Genomic DNA, 17884 nt, shown 5'->3' on the forward strand with positions numbered 1-17884 from the left:
CTTGGGCTGGCAGAGTCTAACAGCCAGAGCAGCCGCTTAAATCAACCCCGGGGCTGCTCCTGGCCGGCTGGTTTCTGTCGTTTGCTGACTTCTGGCCATATCTTCCGTTTAAGTAGCAAACATGCATCACTTTATGTACATGCATAGATATATATGTATGCATGTACATACATACATATGCATACTTACAGGAGGAGGAAGATCACTTCTCTTCCAGCTGTCCAGCTGAAGCCTTAGAGCATGAGATTTGATTTGAGCCATTGTGTGAATGTAGGCAAGCAAGTGTTGACAGCTGATTGTAACATTGAACGTTTATGTCATGCTTCCTCATAGGGCTATTGTATGTTAAATGCTTGTCTCTGGGTGCTACAAACAGATTTATGTTTATAAATGTGTGTGTATGTAAAACTGCACTGTAAACAATTTATAACATTATATTTTGTTACATGTAGATACAAATTGATTATAGGGCAGTTTAAAATAAGCTTATTTAGGTGGCATTTTAACAATATTTAAGCTTTGTCAGCTCTCAGTGGTGGTGTGTAATTATACAGAACAGGGAGGAAAGCCAGATGGAGTATTCAAACCTTTTACAAACCTAGTCTGCAAATCAGGAGGTTACAGCTGAGTACTAGGAGGGGGACATAATTTTAGTTAACTGGTTAGGTGTACTAGAGAAGTTGAGAAGTCAAGATGGTGGAAGTAGTTCAATTTCCATTTCAGTAGGGGTATGAGAAGTAAGTTTTGACAAAGGGGATAACACGGGTTTTTTGAGAGACAGAAAGAAACACCAGAACTTGTCAAACCTCTGATTGAAGAATTGAGAACAATAGACATGTACAAAATTCAGAAGTGTAGGGCTGAATGGCAGAACAGTGGAGTCAGCAAGAAACAACAAGGCTAGGGAAGGGTTGGCTGGATTTTGATGATCTCGTAAAAGAGAAAAAGATCCTGGTTTTGTATATCGAGTTGAAATCATGAATGTGCATCAATAGCCTGCATCTGAGCATATAAGACTTGGTGGGGTGGAGGGGGACAGCTGTTGAAGGATGACCTGAAAAAGTCCAGAGAAGAGCTAGTGTGAAAGAGGATGGTTTGATCAGGAGCTGCATTCAGTGCTTTGAGAATCAAGTCCTTCTGTTTATCTGGGGAAGAGTTTGTAAAGAACTTTTTCTTCCCTGTTTGATCTTCCCCGCATGCTGGAGGAGTTCTCAGCCTGTCGTCTTAGTAACAGTATCCTTTAGCACTCAGCATTGTTATCTCCATCCCATCTTAGCATCTGCCCTGCCATGCTATATATAATTGTGTTAAAAATCCATGAAAGACATGCAGTAGGTTTTTTATGTGTAGCAGTGGTTTGCACTCATCCTTGTTAAAGCAACAGCTTCTTTGCTTTGAAGAAGCCAGGGCTGGAGAACAGATTGCTTCTTTGCCTGTCATCAGAGCTGCCCGGCACTGAGCTTCTTTTTTGCCTCTGTTGAAATTAACTGTACCCTCCTGTTCAGTTAGTGTCCTTGCCTGAACTGGGCCCTGTTCCCGCTGTTGGAGAAGAAATCTGTAGGTAATCATCAGGCAAAGTGACAGCCTGTATTCCATAATTTATTTCAGCGTGTAGTGACCTACTGAAAGGCGACAGCTCTTTGAAAGGTGTGGCCTGGGACACTGTGTGCCAGGGTCACTTTGACATAATAAGTTATTAAAACAACTCTGAGAAGTCACGTGAAACATGGGGGAAAAATTAATCACTTCATACATGAGTCACTAGCTAATTAGACCAAGACTTATTTCCCCAAGTGATGGGTGTCTTTTTAAAGTGACCCAAAGTGCTAATGCCAGCTAGCAAAACATAAACGTTTCCATTTTCACTGAGGAAGCTCCAAGATCAGGCAGAGGGCAGATTTAGCTAGGTGATACCAGGAAAAGGTGCAATCACAGTGGTTCCTTCAGGGAAAAAGAAAACAAGAAACAGCCCTGTCAGGCATCTTCCGGAGCTCTCTGAAGTACTGTAGTTAAGAGATGAACACACAGTGGTTCTGCAGAACACAAGACAGAGGAATCTCAGTATCTTTTATTCATGGCTTCCTCCTCACATTAGAGCTCATTTCTTAACCTAAAAGACAGAAGGGTTGAGTGATACTAATTTTTTCCTTAATTTTGCAGCAGTTGTGGAGCACAGACTTGGCACCTCTCACGGAAGAGAGCTGCAGATGTGTTTTCTCACAACGATTTATTTTAGCACAGGCCTTCTAAACTTTTTTTTTAACCTTACACTAAACTGCTCCTGAGCAAATAACATTGGCTGTTTCTGCTTCAGTCTGAGGCCATTCCTCTTTCTTAACAAGTTACTGTCTGGGATGCTAGGAATGCCTTTAACCACTTTTTTTATAAAGCACCCAGGAAAACATTAATGGGCAAAGGGGAGCTCAGGTCGCTTGATATTTTATTTGTGATTGACTTCGTATTATCTGGGACACTATGGAGAGAGTGGGAAGAATTTGATCAACACGGGAACTAACGTGTGCTGAGGATTGTGGTGCTTTAGACACTTGACCAAGAGGACATAAGTTGAAGTTTGTCTTACTGATCCTACCTTAGAGCTGGCTCTACACAAACCAGATCTGAGTTAGCAGGGGACCAGTGCTGCACCAAGATTAAGTGTTGTAGCGTTCACGATGACTCTGCAAAGTCTGCATAGAGCTCCTTGCTTTCCCTTCCCCAGCCAGACCTGGGGCAGGGGCTCCAGTGGGCCCTGACAGAAGTCAGTTTTGCAGGACTATCAGTCCAGGATCGTTGGTTCCTGCAGTGGATGAGCAAGCAGGGTAGCTGCATGACGCTGTGCTGGAGCTCCTGAGCTCTGCCAGACCCAGGCTGGCTTAGCAGCAAGTCAGCCTGGCTGCCTGCATCCTCGGCAGAACTAATCATAACCCTGTTGAACTGCCCATTGATCACTGAGTTGACTGTACGTTAATATCTGAGAAGCCAAATCCATCAGTAAGTTTGGATAATTAAACTGTCAAGGGGTTGATTCCAGGTTTGTCAGTAGTTTTGATATTAAGTGTTCATGGAAGGTATTTTTGCATGCTACAGCACTCAGTCCTATAGACGGTGTGAGAAGCTTAGCTATCACTTTGGTCCTTCATATCTGTTTTGTCTTATCACACACAGCTCTACAAATTATTTTGATATTTAAGATCAGTTATATCTCATCCTACTTGCTCTAGTGAAGCTGAAATCAGGGCTTATACACAAACTTCCCTTGAGACATTGAAGGTGTGAATGAAATCTAATTTTTACCTCTTACCTTAGTTACTGGATAAGGGTGCTTTGAGCTGTTGAGTAGCTGTTGTTCCAAACCAGTCACCTGCATTTCAGTCATGGTTACTGTGATCTTTTCCTGTAGCTTTTAAAGGCTTCCTAAGTTCTCCAGGTCTGCAGATTCGATGCTAGAGAAATATATAATAACAATAGAGAAGGTAGCTGGACTATCATGAAATGTCTTTGGAGGAATGTTACGCTGAGCTAGGAGTACAGTCAATGATTACATGGGTATGAAGTGAAACACCACCAAAAAGTGGAATTCCTGGCTCACTGAAGGCAGTAGAAATTTTGCCATCGAGGGAAATTCCAGCCTTGTGGAGTTCAAAGGCTCTGTAGCTGTAAAATAAACAAACAAAAAAGCCCTCAGATGCTGCGTTCATGACTGTAGGAGTAAACATCATGGGATGTTTTTTCATCGTATCCAGTAGCTACGCTTGACCTCCTCATTCATAGCAAATTTCAGTGAATTGGTTGTTCTGTTCCTGCTTAAAGAGGAAAGTGTGCATGAGGTCAAAACAACTGGAGCCACAACTGAAAAACAGATGCATCAGGTTTAACATCACTCCACAGGAAAGCATCCTGTAAGGACACAAAGCAAAGAGAAGGGTGTAGATGCTCTCACCATCTCCTGCCATTGCACACTATGGGAAAGTAGCATGCCTACAGTCTGGAGCATGGGAATGGTGGGTCCCATCTCTGACCCAGGTCTCGTGGGAAAACCAAAGTTCTTCTAGGGTGGGTCCGTCTTTTTTGCAATACTGATAGTTCCTCTTCTTTCTGACAGGGGAACTGTACTCTGGCAAGATGCTCTCTGTCTGGTGAGTCTTACGCTTTTATTTCATTTCAAACTACTAGACAGAACAGAGGTGATGATGGAAATTGGTAATAGGTTTGATTGGGGTTTATTTCTGTCAGTCATGCAATGAAGAAACAGTTGGTGAAATGAGCTGTGTTTCCATGTGAGTGATTCCCTTGCCTAATGTACACGCTGCTCAATCCATTCAGCTCTGGTGAAGATTTCACAGCAGCAGCAGCACAGTGTATTTCAAGCATTGCAGTGCTTGAAACACATGCTGTTACAGAGCCTAGCTCTCTAATAAAGTCTTTTGAAAATGATGGGTGAACATTAAGTGGCATGTCAAATCTAGAATGCCTGTGAACAACTCTTCAGTGCTTAAACTGGATTTTCCCAGAGCTCTGTTTTTTCCTAGCTGTGCTGTGTTTATATAGCATTACATCACTCACTTCTGATTCCACTTTGAGAAACCAGTTAAATCCGCTTACCTTTTCCGGTTTCTAGAGTTGTCAAAATTCTGTTGCTTGTTTTAAAAATCAAGTGGGGAAATAGTTCTTCCTTCTGGCATTGTGTAATTGAGATAATTATGTTCTCCAATTGCTACAGTGACTCTCTTTAAGATCAGTCTGGAAAACTGCCCAGTGCCCTGAAAGGGACAAAGGACGAGAGTTCAGTTCGTAATAAAGATTGCAGTGTCAGGGCATGTGAGCAGGGTGGGAAGGGGACAGTGGGGTATGTGAAACTGAGAAGCTATGCAAGTACCTCCCTGCTGTGAGTTTTTGGAAAAAAGCGTTCTTGGGACAGGGGTTGGACAGAGAAGAGGGATAATGGTGGATTGCTACTCTGCCCTACACCCTATTTTCATTCTTTTTTTTCCTTCTTGCCTGTCCATGTGACTGTGAGGCTTCCTGGGGGTGCCTCTTAGGCAACTGATGCCTTGCTCCTATTAGGAACCCCTTTGATTGGTGAGGTATTAGCTTTGAGGTCAAGATGTAACTTTTTTCCCCATCTCTGTAAATCCAGGTGAGGACAAGACCAGTGTTCTTGGCAAGCTCTGGGCACACTGAGGTGCCTCTATATGGCTATATTCCCCACTTGGTCCCAAGCTTCTTTCAGGGTGAACAGTCATGTCCCCTGCACTCTTTTACCTGGCAGGGACACTTGAGGGCTGGATGGCTGGATAACGTTCCTGTGGGATAACACTATTCTCATTCACAGGTGTGGCTGGGAGCCAGGGACTGGCTTACATGGACAGCAGGAAGCTTGTGTAAGTATCCCCAGGAAAACTGTGATGTGGAGAGGCTGAGGCTGCTCGAGCCTTGATAAGATTTGGGGGCTGGGAGGCAGAATGTGGTTGGCTGTCATAAAATCCCTGTGCACATTGTAGGAGTGTGGAGCTAGCACTAACAAAATCTAGGTTTTGCAGATCAGGAGCTGTGGCATGCTTAAAGACAATAAGGTTTGTTTGGAACCAGATACTGAGGCAAGGAAAGGACAGGAATGAGGAGACTGGTGATAAATGGATCTCTACCCTTTGATTATCTGACTAGAAGTCTTGTTTGCTCTATGGTGGCCTCCTGGTAGGATTTCTGTCAGGAGAAGTGGGGTGGTTCAGGGAGCTGTTGTTCATATGGCAAGGTTTGTATTGCTGAGGTGATCTTGTAAAAATGCATTTGAGGAAATGACCTTAAGAGCACATCCATAAAAGCCTGAAATGCTTGTAATGAATACATCAGAACAGCTGAGCAGCCTTTCAGATCAGTTAAGCAAATGTAAGTTCTGTACTTGAGGTTGGTGCCGACAGCCTGCAGAGGAACGTACTTCTGTGTTCATATCTTTCTCTCTTTCTGCAGAGTAAATAGCTCCAGTGTCTTCACTGTCCGTTACTTCAGAACCACTGCAGTACGTAGTAAGTAAAAAGTCAGGATACAGTGGGATGGCTCTTGTGCTACCTGTTGCTGTCCTGACAACAGCTGAAGATACCTCTTCCATCCTTGGTCTAGGCCCACTGCTGTCCTGCCTCAATGGATGGTTGAGAGTTTATGCCCCAGAGCCCTAAAGATTTTGTGTGGCTTTCCTGTCACCATGTGACTTTCAGTCAGATGGGAATTTCTCCTGTGTTTAAATGTTAATTGATGTTTAAGCAAGCAGAAGGCCAGCATTTGATGTCTGTTGACCTCTAACCCCTATAGTAGAGTCCTGATGACAAGAACGAAGCAATGCCAAAAGTTTTGAGCTCTGAATGCCTTCAAGTCTGTTTGTCTCTCTCACAGGGGATGACGTGGTTACGGTGAACACACCAGCCTTTGCAGAGTCAGTCACAGAAGGAGATGTCAGGTGGGAGAAAGGTAAGCAGTTGCCTCTTCCCTGAAATTCTGAGCACCGTTGCTGCTGCACTGAACAGGTCCGGGACAGATTGTAGTTCACTGGCTGACATCCTGCTCTGTGCCTTTAAGTCTGTGGCAAATGAGACAGTTAATTGCAGTTCTCCTAAGAGGTAAGAATGGCAGTTACTGCCTCGGCACCTCTCTGTCATGGGTGATGTTGGGTGAAGGGTGATGTCTAAACTGGAATCAGACTCTGACTGGGCAGTAGATTGATTGTTTGAGCTCGACTTTTCTTTAGAAGTTGTGGAGAACTGGGATGAGAAAATTGTGGATTACTGAGGGAGACTGCTGTGGGTTAAGAGGTGAGGCCAGAGCATACCTTCCTCCTCACGGTGGTCTTTATATCTGTCATTCAGCTGTTGGAGACACAGTGGCAGAAGATGAAGTGGTGTGTGAGATTGAAACAGACAAGGTAGGAGTTTTCTGGACCAAAACTTTTTCTAGTCCTGAAGCGGGTACCCTGTATGGCTCCTTGCCGACTAAGAGCTCCTAGAGCCTGCAGGCCCTGCCTGTGTCTCCTGCTCCCTTCATGGAGAAGAGCTTTTCTCATCTCGTGTGAAAGCTGACTGTGCCTTAAGTGAGAATTCTTTGATAACTCTTCTTTCCTTATACATTTGTTTAATCATCAGTGGTGCTGATGTTTGTTGGAGCTGCAATTCCACTCCTCCTTCCAATTTCGGTGCTCTAAGCTTTGAAATCTGTTTGAGTTTAAACAGAGGAGAAATCTGCAGAACTATAGGATGTCTTCAGATTGTTTTAAGTTTAGCCTTTAAGTTTACTCACTCCTTAAAGGACTCTTAATCTTTGAAGTTCTTGCTAAAACTCCCTGCCAAGTTTTGCTTCCAGCGTTGCTGTCAAGAAGATGCTGGCAGCGGGTCGTCAGTTCTTGATTGTACCCTGGAGCAGGAAGATCAGGCTATACATTACACTGCCTGCATCTCCTAAAATTGCTAAGTATTGGCACAGAATCCTAGTGGAGGGTGTGAGAACTGGTGCAAATTGTGTGAGACAGAGCCGCTGTCTGTGCCAATTTACAATGTATATCTGCACGTGTTGGCATCTTCTCTTGGGCACTTGGTTCTTGATCCAGTGTTTGGGGGAATTTTGCTGATTTTACATTTTGCAGACATCAGTGCAAGTTCCAGCCCCAGCAGCTGGTGTGATTGAAGCCCTTCTGGTACCTGATGGTGGCAAAGTGGAAGGGGGGACACCTCTGTTCAAACTCAGGAAAACTGGAGGTAAGTCAGGCATGTATAACTTGCACAGGCCTTCTTGTTTCCACCAGTCTTTTTCTGAAGATGAAAGCAAGGCATTTAGAGGGATCCTGAGAGAGGTTAAATGTTTCCTCCATCTGCCTCTGTAGCTTGAATAAAATACTCCTATTCTGTTGGCCATTAGAAAAGCATAATTTTAGTCCTTCTGAGGGGGGAACTTTCATTTTGCTCGCTCTGGAGGAGACTGCAGCTCTAAGCTAAAATTAGTTGAGAATTCCCCTGAGATAGCTCCCTTCTCCTCCCTCTTCTCTTTAGCGTCCAGTCTCCTGCACAGTGAGGAGATCTAGGGTGTCAGTGCGTAAAACGCTTTCACCATGGGATCCTCTTGTGGTGGCTCCTGTCAGTTGAGTAGTGCTGAGAACACAAAGGCACTCTGCCAGAGCGTTAACTTTTGTCAGGTTGATTGGACTTGGAGATCCCTGACAGCATTGCCCTTACCATGGTTCTTCCTTGTCTTTCAGCTGCTCCTGCCAAGGCCACACCAGCAGCAGCCCCTCCTCCTGCTGCAGCCCCTGAACCTGTAGCTGCAGCTGCCCCTCCTCCTGCTGCAGCACCAATTCCCACTACGATGCCACCAGTGCCGCCTGTGTCAACTCAGCCCATCGACAGCAAACCAGGTGAGGCAACAGCCATTTTCTCCTATTCTCAAACCTCTCTTCCTTGGGGAGAGCATGTAAGGTTGAAGATGGCAAACAACCTGGCATTTATGGTGAAGGCCTCCCCTGCATGCTCCAGACTGGAGAGCTCAGCTATGCCTGGAACCTGCCCAGCCCAATTCAAGGCGGCTTCCACACTGTGTTGTTTGAGCAAGGAGCTCAAATGGGCTTTATATTGCAGGGCATTGCGATCAAGCCCTGGCTTCCCTTTTTGACTGATGCGTTCTTTACCCTCAGTGTCTGCGGTGAAGCCGGCTGCAGCCCCAGCGGCAGCCCCTCCTGGGGAGGCAGTGCCCAGCAAAGGTGCCAGATCAGAGCATAGGGTAAGCTGTGGGAGTAGGGGCCTTGCCAGCACTTCTCTTGCTGGGTGACAATCTCTTCTGGCATAAGCCTTGAGCTTTCCAGATGGGTGCATATCTGCCTGTTCACACCCAGCTCAGTGAGGCTGTACAGATGGGGAAATTCTTTACAAGAGGGCACCACTTAGGGGTGGGGTGGAGGAAGAGCCAGGTCTGATCTAACACAGGTCTTTTCTAGCCAAAATTCTTGTCTTGAGGTCTGCTGACTGAGCACAGAAGGCTCAGTGTGCTCTGCTTGGTCTGTCCACAAGCTCTCAGCAAAGGCCTGAGGCTGCTGCAGCTGCCTTGTGCATTCTTGAGAAGATAGTTGAGCAGCCTGCTTTCTTAGCAGTCTTGCTCTTCTCATATTAGCCTCATGCTGGAAACCTACGCATGCTTGGAGGTCCTCAGGAGCACATAGGTCGGAAGTAGTTATGCTGTGATGTCTTTCAGCACTGCTTTTCAAGTGAACTGTGTGTTGAGCTGGGCAGCTTCATAGTGAAATCAGCTCCTCAGCCTATCATGCTCCTCAGGGAGACCTGGAGCGAGAACCTTGGCCCCAGGCATCTGTTACTAGTCAACCAGGTGGCAAGAAGAAGGGCCTTTTGAGTTTCTTGTGGATTTTGCCCCTTGGATGAGCTTGAGGCAGCTTCTGCTTACATCTTTTTAATTTTCAGGTGAAAATGAATAGGATGCGTCAGCGTATTGCTCAGCGGCTGAAAGAGGCTCAGAATACTTGTGCCATGCTGACCACTTTCAATGAGATCGATATGAGGTGAGGAGCAGACTTCTTTTTCCCTTTACGAGTAGAAATAGATGCAGGCAGTCATCTAAATAGCAGTCAAGACCTTGCTGATTCTCTTTGGAGAGATTGGCAACATGTCTTTTGGGACCTCTTTCTTAGGTATGTACCACCATCTGTGCAGCTTCATCAGGGCCGTGTTGGTGTTTCAGTATGAAGGCTGCGTAGCTTCCTAATGGCCTGTCATTCCTCGAGAGTCATCTGCTGCTTGTAAAAGGGGCAGTCTGTTTCCTCATCTGTGTGGTTCTTGGTTGAGGACTGGTAGATGTTGAGCAGACGACCAGGAGCAACTAGTGTCACTTGTATAGTGGCTATTAGAAGATAGCAAGGTATAGCATCTGTTTTCTGCCACCCCACCAGGTTACTGCTTTTGGAGGTGGGCATATTTAACTTCCAGTGAAGTGGTTCCTGAGGGCTCATCAGCCTTTCAGGTGAGCATTACCTAGGTCTGAGGCCTTTGGTGTTGGATGGTGCACCCTTCCAGAGACGGACTAGCATCCTTCCTCATACCGTCCAGGCAGGTGGGGGGTCTCCTGACTCAAGTGCTTGCATGGACTGAACGCACTAATGGCTTTGGAGGTTGGGCAGCTTATGTTACAGTGCATTAAGGGGAAATTGTGCACAAATCAAATTGCCTTGTGAAATCCTATTCTGCTCCTTAAGACAAAACATGTAAATATTTGGGTCTCAGAACAATAAGGTTGGCAAAATAGTCTTGATTGGAGGGGAAGTGCTGCAGCTTTATCTCCTCTCAGAGGCTCATTGAGGTGTCGCTTTACGCTGGCCTCGGGCTCTCATTGCATCTGGTAATCTGGTTTGGATTGATTGGTGTGAAGTTGACTCGTGAGGACCTGTGCTGGGGCCTCCTGCTTCCCACGGGGGTCAGCGTCTGAAAGGAGGAAGCCATAATGAGCCAGTTTCGTAGCAAACCTCATCCTCATTGCTGCAGTCCTTGTGTCTTGGGAGGCACTAATGTCTTTGGACGGTAATCCTAGCCCTAAACAAGGTTAGGTGCAGGAAAATAAACACTCTAAACCATGGAGACCCCTGCCCCTTGCTGAAACTGTCTCTTCAAAGATTCAAGATCTCTGGAGCGGGGAGGGATGGACCATGCAATTCCACAGCATCTGGTATTATCTGGGAACTGGAATAGGCAGAGCTTGTAGCCACAGCTTGGTTGACTTTTTGTAAATGGTCTCAGTTCTGATAAATAGAAGCAGTGGGGAAACATGGTTAGTCTGGTTGAGGGTGGTGGTTACGCTGGCACCCACTACCATAGCATCTGGAAAGATTTCTTTCATATTCACTCAACTCCCAAAGCCAGAGAGTTGGGTATGGAGGCATCCTTGTGCTGGTTGGTGCTGGACTTGCACAATGATTGAAGTCTTTTCCCCCGATCACCACTTGCATCTTTTCTGCTTTTGGCATTTCCTGTTTTTTCACCCTTCTGAGGTTGGCCCAGCCACACCTGCAGTTGCTGTCTGTGGTGCCGCACTGGTATCAGTGCTGGTGTCCAGAGAATTGGTGGCAACATCAGGCCTAAGCAGGAAATATGCCATGCTCCATCTTGCTTTTGCACCTGGCAGTGTGGGCCATGCAGGTTAACCCTGTCCTGTTGAGTTTGTGCTCCAGGACCAGTTTCTGTTACATTCTTTGGCAGGACCCTTGGAGCCACCTTCAGCCCACTTCACCTGTGACATTTGAAGGGTTTTTCGGCAGACTGGTTGGTGCAGGTTTGCAGTCCTTGGGGCTGGCACTGAAATCTATTACAGAGCGAGGGAACGGTGTTTTCTTGAACTACCTGCTGACCAGCATTATCATGTGTTTTGCAGCAACATCCGGGAGATGAGAGCTGTACACAGGGATCCCTTCCTGAAAAAGCACAACCTGAAACTAGGTTTCATGTCAGCTTTTGTGAAAGCTGCAGCTTTTGCTCTGCAGGACCAGCCCATTGTGAATGCAGGTGAGCGGTGACCCTTGCTGGTGAGTTGCATGTCTCACCAGTGAACATGGTAGAGTGGGGGGAAAGCAGGTGGCCAAGTCCATGGCAGGGCTAGTAGCTTGGACAAGCAAGTCAAATATACAGGAAAAAGAGGAACAGTCCTATGTGCTGCAGCTGATTTGGCTAATGCCACTGATGTAGGTAGAGGACAGCTTGCCAGGAGGGACTCTGTTGGGAAAGGGTTGCCAGGAGTGGGGCTGGGGCCATGCATATGCAGCCTGCAGAGGGAAGACCTTGCTGGTTGGTGTGGAGGTAGCTGCTGTAGGAGCGATGCAGTTTCTGGGGGATGTCAGAGGTGCTTGCTCAAACCCAGAGGAGGAGAATAACCAAGGGGATGTCTGAGGGGGACTGACCTCTCTGGACTGTGTTTCCTTTCTGTCTATCCTGATGCTTCTCCTACAGGTGCAGCGAGGGCTCATTCTTCTCTGGAATTACATTTAAGCTAGAGATGAACAAGTTGTTATGATTTTGTGGCTACTTCTGGTCTGTTGAGCCCTTGATCTTGGGTACTGCATGTGTAACACAGCTTTTTTCTCCTGCTAGTGATTGATGACACGACCAAAGAGATTGTGTACAGGGACTATGTGGACATCAGTGTCGCTGTAGCAACTCCCCGGGTAGGTACCTTGGATGCTTTGGTCATGCTTCCTGCAGCCTCAGGTCTGGGATGATCGTATACTTTGAGCCAACTCAGCTTTGAACTCTGCTGCAGCAGAAACTTACTGATGAGACACGTCTTTTAAATGAGACTTCTGATACGTTGTGAACTGTTGAGATGGGTTTTGGGAGAAGATGAAGGACCAAGAATATTCTGCCTCTGTACTAGGAGATGTAGTAACAAGGTCACTATAGATCTCAGTGGTTAATGAGTAGGGCCAAGTTAGGGAACCTCTTTTTTTCATAGACCCCTGAAGATACGGCATAGACAGTAAAAGCTTTGCACGTCCTGTCCTTTAGCTAACTCTGCTGTGCTCTTCCACCATTTCTGTAAATGACAAAGAGGTCTTCCTGTCCAAGGAGAGTATGGGATGGCGATACAGGTGTTGAATTAGTTGGTTGTGTTGTGAGGCAGAGGTTTGGCCAGGACTGAAGCTCTGTCACTGCTCCCAAAGTCATGGGGAGATCCAGCATAAAGGGACTCCACTCTTTTCATGGAGAAAGAGGTGGCAGCTGAACTCTGCCCAGTGCCTCACCTGCTTTTATGGATGTGGAGCTGGATCCAGACAGACCTGGCTGATTTTATGAGATGAGCTTACAGAGGCAAAGAAGATGTCTCATTTACGGTGTCAGCCCTTGGTGCGTGTCATGCCGTGTTTCCTGGGAGGCTGCCAGAGTGTGAGGCAGCTCTGCCAAACCACCTGCTGCACTGAGGTGGAGGCAGGAACTCTGCTGGGCTGAGGCCAGGCTCCTGCCCCATAACGGTTATCTGTGTGTTGCTGTGGTGAATTTGCTGATCATGCACTTTGCTTCTCCCTAGGGTCTTGTGGTCCCTGTCATTAGGAATGTAGAAAACATGAATTATGCTGACATAGAGCGAGCTATCTACGAGTTGGGGGAGAAGGTAAGGAACGTTGGAGGTTTTTCCAAAAAGGGTTCGGAGGAATGGGAAGAATTGGCATTGCTGGATAGGCATGAATTGATTCAGTCCCTCTGTGTCATCATCTCTGACCTCTACCACACTGAGTCATGCTGTGGGGAGTGATCCAGTTACATCTGTAGCTGTGCCCGTGCCTTACAGGACAGGACTATCTACTTGCTGTCCTTCCAGAAGACTGCAAACTATGCATTAGTGACACAGTGTGTCTTCACCTTTGTCTTTAGAGGCCAAGGCTGAACTGCCCTGGGGCAGAAGTCCCTGTATCTGTCTCCTGCAAAAGCAGGAGTTGGAAGTGAAGGCAAGAGAATCCTTCCCCAAAGCCAGTAAATGTTCAGATCTAAAGATAGGATACATTTTCAAGTAATTCCTGATGGTTTTCAGCTGAACGGATCAATAAGTGAAGCTCTTGCCATCAGCATTTATTCCTGGAGAGACTGAACATCCAAACCCTTGTCCTTTTTCTTCTGTGATCTTTGTGGCTTTCTAAGACCTTACTTGTTCTTCTAGGCACGGAAGAACGAACTGGCCATCGAAGACATGGATGGAGGCACTTTCACAATCAGCAACGGAGGGGTTTTTGGGTCACTGTTTGGGACACCTATCATTAACCCACCCCAGTCTGCCATCTTAGGCATGCATGCCATCTTCGACAGGCCTGTGGCTGTGGGAGGCAAGGTAGGTGGAGCTGTGCAGCAAGTTTCAGTGAACAGAGGGGAGAGCTCAGTGGGATGGGGACCATAGCCCATATGCTTTTTCTAGGGGATTGGTGTCAACTTCTAAAAGGCTTTAGCGTGAAGGAGGAGGAGAGACTAATGGGTGTAGGGCAGCTTTGCTGGTACTGGTACTTCCCTGAGGTGTGCAGGGGGCCTTGTCCTATCTGTGAGGGGGAGAACTGGACAGTCTGCTTCCCTGTGGGGAGGAGGAGGAAGCTGTAGCCTTTGTGATAGAGAACAGCTCCAGAAAGGGAACTAGTTTTGGACCCAGCCTGTGTGGTGATCAGTGCCTGGGTGTGTGAGTACATAGGTAATCCTGCCAGGCAGGACACATCCAGCAGGGCCTGAGCTCTGCATTCAGGATGGGAAAAAGCCAGGTCTTCCCCAAATTCACAGGACAGCATCATGCAGACAGTAAGACTGAGCTCACTAATGCCTGTCTTATTCCTCCCCTTCAGATTGAGGTGCGACCCATGATGTATGTGGCGCTGACATACGATCACCGGCTGATTGATGGCAGAGAGGCAGTGACTTTCCTGCGCAAGATCAAGGCAGCAGTGGAGGATCCCCGCGTGCTGCTGCTCAACCTGTAGCGCAGCCGCACCCCCACACAACCCACCCAGGGCAGGGCCACAGCACCAGCAGGGCCAGTGCAGGGCATTCAGGAACTGGCAGGGGTCATTCCAGTCTCCCTCCCTCCGCTGTGAACGGAGCTGTCCCAGAGGGAATTGCGGGGATAGCTCCTACCTCCTTTCCTATTCTGTTTAATGAAGGCTCAGTTTCTCACGAGGATTGCTATGCAGTGGGCCAACCCACCCACTGAATGGCACTTACCGCCTTTGCAGAGCCGTCTGTACAGCATCCTCTCCCTCACGGCACCAAACTCTCACCTCTAGCTTGTCCTATACCACTGGAAACTGCTTGCTGCTGCTGTGCTAGGGTACCCTTCCCTGCCGCTCCCAAGGCAGGGTCAGCTTTATTTCCTAGCACTGAGGTTCCTGGGAGGGAGAGGAGAGGAAAGCCTACTGTTCTGTCCCTGTTTTGCTTGAAAATCTTTCACACTCATCTGTCTTGCAAGGGCAGACTGGGGACCCCCAGGCCGCTTGCAGCAGAGGTTTTGGTCAGAGCAGGGTTCGAGGTAGGTGTCATGCCTCTGGCAGTGCCCTAGTTACACTCCCTCCACAGGAACACAGCGGTGGCAACTCCCCTGCTTTCCCTTGGAGATTGTTGGTCTCTCTCCAGCCTGGTCACTGAGGTGTGAACGTTCATGTCCGGGTGCACAGAGCCCGTGACCTCTGTAGAGGTTGTCCTGGGGGGACAACCCTTTCACCATTACATGCCCGACACGGGGGTAAGAACCATCCCCCAGCAGCTGTCCTTGAATCACAGCACACTGACGGTGGATCTGACTGCTGGCTTCCTGCGTGTGAGGGCTTGGCCTGCTACCAGCAGAGAGACAGCTGCGGGGGGCCAGGTCTGTAACTGTAGTGTATATCCCAGCCCAAGGCTGCTGGTTTTGGGGGGAGGGGGGCAGTCCTTAATCTGATAGCGCACACATGTATTGGGGAGTGAGGGGGTTGCTAGTGCCTGCAGAGTCTATTACTCTTACCCTCTACACAGAACTTGTAACTAAAATATTTAACACAGTGGATTTTAAATGAAATAAAACTGGGCAATGAATGTGAGGTGGGGTGTGTTTGAAGGGGTGAGCAGCAGCTCCTGGGTGAGGACTCCGGCATCAGCAGCATCCCTAGTGTAGTCTTAAGAAGTCCGGTATCTGGTGGTGAGAGAAAAGAAGGAATGGGAGCTGGGCCCATCACTGGTGGTACTAAATTGAGGCTTCTCTGGCTGTGAACTCTACTCAAACCCTCTCTGGCACACAGTTGGCTCTTCCCAGCAAAGATGAGGTTTTCAGGGCTGGAACTGATCCTTTTCTTGGTCTAGCCACAGAACTGTTACAGACGTCGAGAAAATCCCAGTGTTTGCTAAATGGCATGATGGCCAAGAGGGAGACCTGGGGCAGGGTGTTAAAGTACAGGTGTGGAGCCAGCTTGTTTTTTCCCTGCTACAACAGGGGAGAGCTGTAAAATCATGCAAGTGGGGAAAAAGGCTGTTAAGGGTTGTGGAGGGAGAAAGGAGGCAAGATCAAAGAACTGTAAAGCAAAAGCTGTCTGTGATGCCGAGAGAGTTTCCCCAGGGAGCTGTCCCTCTTGGAACAATATGAAGTCATTCCTGGATCATGGCGGGGTTTTTCCAGCTCTGACATCGACTTCAGAGAATGGTTTGCCCTTCCCGGCTACGAGAGAAGGCAGCAGCCCCTTTTAACAGAAAACGATTGCACTCACAGCTGGCATGCTGACGAAAGGGAGAGCAGTTCCTAGGACTGGTTCCTACGGCTTCCTGACAGCTACGGACAAACTGGTGCGTGGAGTCAGCTTTCCTCTGTTCCTGGTTGAGGTAGAAGATTTGGAGGAGAGGAAAAACCCCTTCCCTGTGCTGTAAAGGAAGAGCAAAGGGTCTAGCTGCTCTTGCACAAATAGAGTAAAAGATAAGGTTCTGATGAAAACAATGCTGCTAGCACCCAGCCCTCCGTGCTGGTTTAGGATACAGAGGACCCACCTTGACTTTGCACATGAGCCTGGGGAAAGGCAATGCCTGTATTCTGTCTGGAGCTGCAATAAATGAGGCCTTTGAACTACCCAGGGAGTGAACATGCAGTCAAGCTCTTAAAATGATGCAGCCTAGCGACCTGCTTTGCTTCATCTGCCCTGTTGGGGCTTGCTGTAGGAGGGTCGTGCAGCTGCTGTGCTTGAAGTTTCCTTTTTTTGACCCTCCTGGGTGACACCCAGGGCACTTGTGTTGCAAGAAGTGATGCTATGGATTTGGCCACAGGGTCGGTCCTGCGGAACCTCCCTTCAGTCACAGGACTGAGAGGCTGGTGGCCAAGGGTGCAAGCCCACTGCTGGAGGGTTCAGCCAGTGCAGGCTGCCCTGGAGAGGAAAAGCCCCAGGCTTAGCTGCTCCTGCTGTCTGGCCTGCTGTGGCATTAGCAGTCAGCTCCCTGGTTAGTCCTCTTGCTTCTACACAGCCTTGGAGGTGTCCCCTGCCTTTGCTGGGATGGGAGATGAGTTTCTCCCGGGCTCTGCTTCCCTCTGGTGGAGAAAAAAAAACCCAGAGCCCAGCAGAGTCAGCAGGGATCTGGGTGTTACTGCCGGTGGCAAGCGGGCGCCAGAAACAGCTAGCCACAGGAAAGTTTCACTGGTGTCAGTAGTAATTCCTTACTATTGGGGATGTGAGAGCAATGGGAGGGAGTGCTGGGAGAGGAGGGCCAAAACTACACAGCTGCCGTTGATAGCGTGTCCTTCAGCCTATGGCTTTGACTTGCGCAAATGAGCACAGGAGCCTCTGCGTTGGGCTGGTAGCAGGCACCTTTTGTCCACACTTCTTTTTTTTTCCATCCTGGTTTGTATTTACTCTTATCCTCCTTCCATCTGTGCTGGCTCTCAGAGTTCATTCCTTTAAACCCTCACTGTTTGGTCTACCAGAGATGACTGTGCTGAAAGCACAGCAAGGAGAGCAGCAGGGCTGCTGTCATGCCAGCAGAAAGGAGGACGCAGGCACAGGAGGCTGGAGCCAGAATGGGTAACGATGGCACAAGTCAAGGCTGGAAGGAAATACAAGCACTCTCTGCGGTTTTTTTCCCCAACGGAGCTGCAGCCGCATGGCCATGCAGACCTGAGAGGCCATGGGGCAGGCAGGGGCACAAGGGGAGAGGTCCAGGCACCCAGTGCCACCTTCTGGGTTTTGGCTGCAGGGTGCTGACAGCTGGTGGGTGACACCAACCCAGGGCTCCCAGGCAGGTTTGAGAAACAGATTTGGGGCTCCCTCGGTCAGTACACTTGGCCCAGGCCTGGCTGGTCCAGCTCAGAAACAAAAGGACACCTCTGCAAGCAGTAATGAGTGGTTTATTTTTTTTCAGAGGGCTGGGGGAAGAAGAGGAGA

General features: G+C 48.1%; 1 protein-coding gene across 1 annotated transcript; it reads left to right on the forward strand.

Annotated features, from left to right (window-relative positions):
- The first annotated feature begins 4100 nt into the window (after positions 1 to 4100).
- DLST (dihydrolipoamide S-succinyltransferase (E2 component of 2-oxo-glutarate complex)) lies at positions 4101 to 15059 on the forward strand. The gene is made up of 14 exons (XM_009707629.1): positions 4101 to 4136; positions 5333 to 5381; positions 5968 to 6023; positions 6388 to 6462; positions 6858 to 6913; positions 7628 to 7739; positions 8237 to 8392; positions 8669 to 8754; positions 9447 to 9544; positions 11404 to 11534; positions 12117 to 12190; positions 13051 to 13134; positions 13678 to 13845; positions 14342 to 15059. The coding sequence occupies exons 2-14, from the start codon at positions 5362 to 5364 to the stop codon at positions 14474 to 14476; spliced, it is 1251 nt and encodes a 416-aa protein (XP_009705931.1). The 5' UTR covers positions 4101 to 4136; positions 5333 to 5361; the 3' UTR covers positions 14477 to 15059.
- Positions 15060 to 17884: the final 2825 nt, after the last annotated feature.

The sequence above is a fragment of the Cariama cristata genome, unplaced genomic scaffold (assembly GCF_000690535.1).
Source record: "Cariama cristata isolate BGI_N322 unplaced genomic scaffold, ASM69053v1 scaffold29920, whole genome shotgun sequence".
Lineage (NCBI taxonomy): Eukaryota > Metazoa > Chordata > Aves > Cariamiformes > Cariamidae > Cariama > Cariama cristata.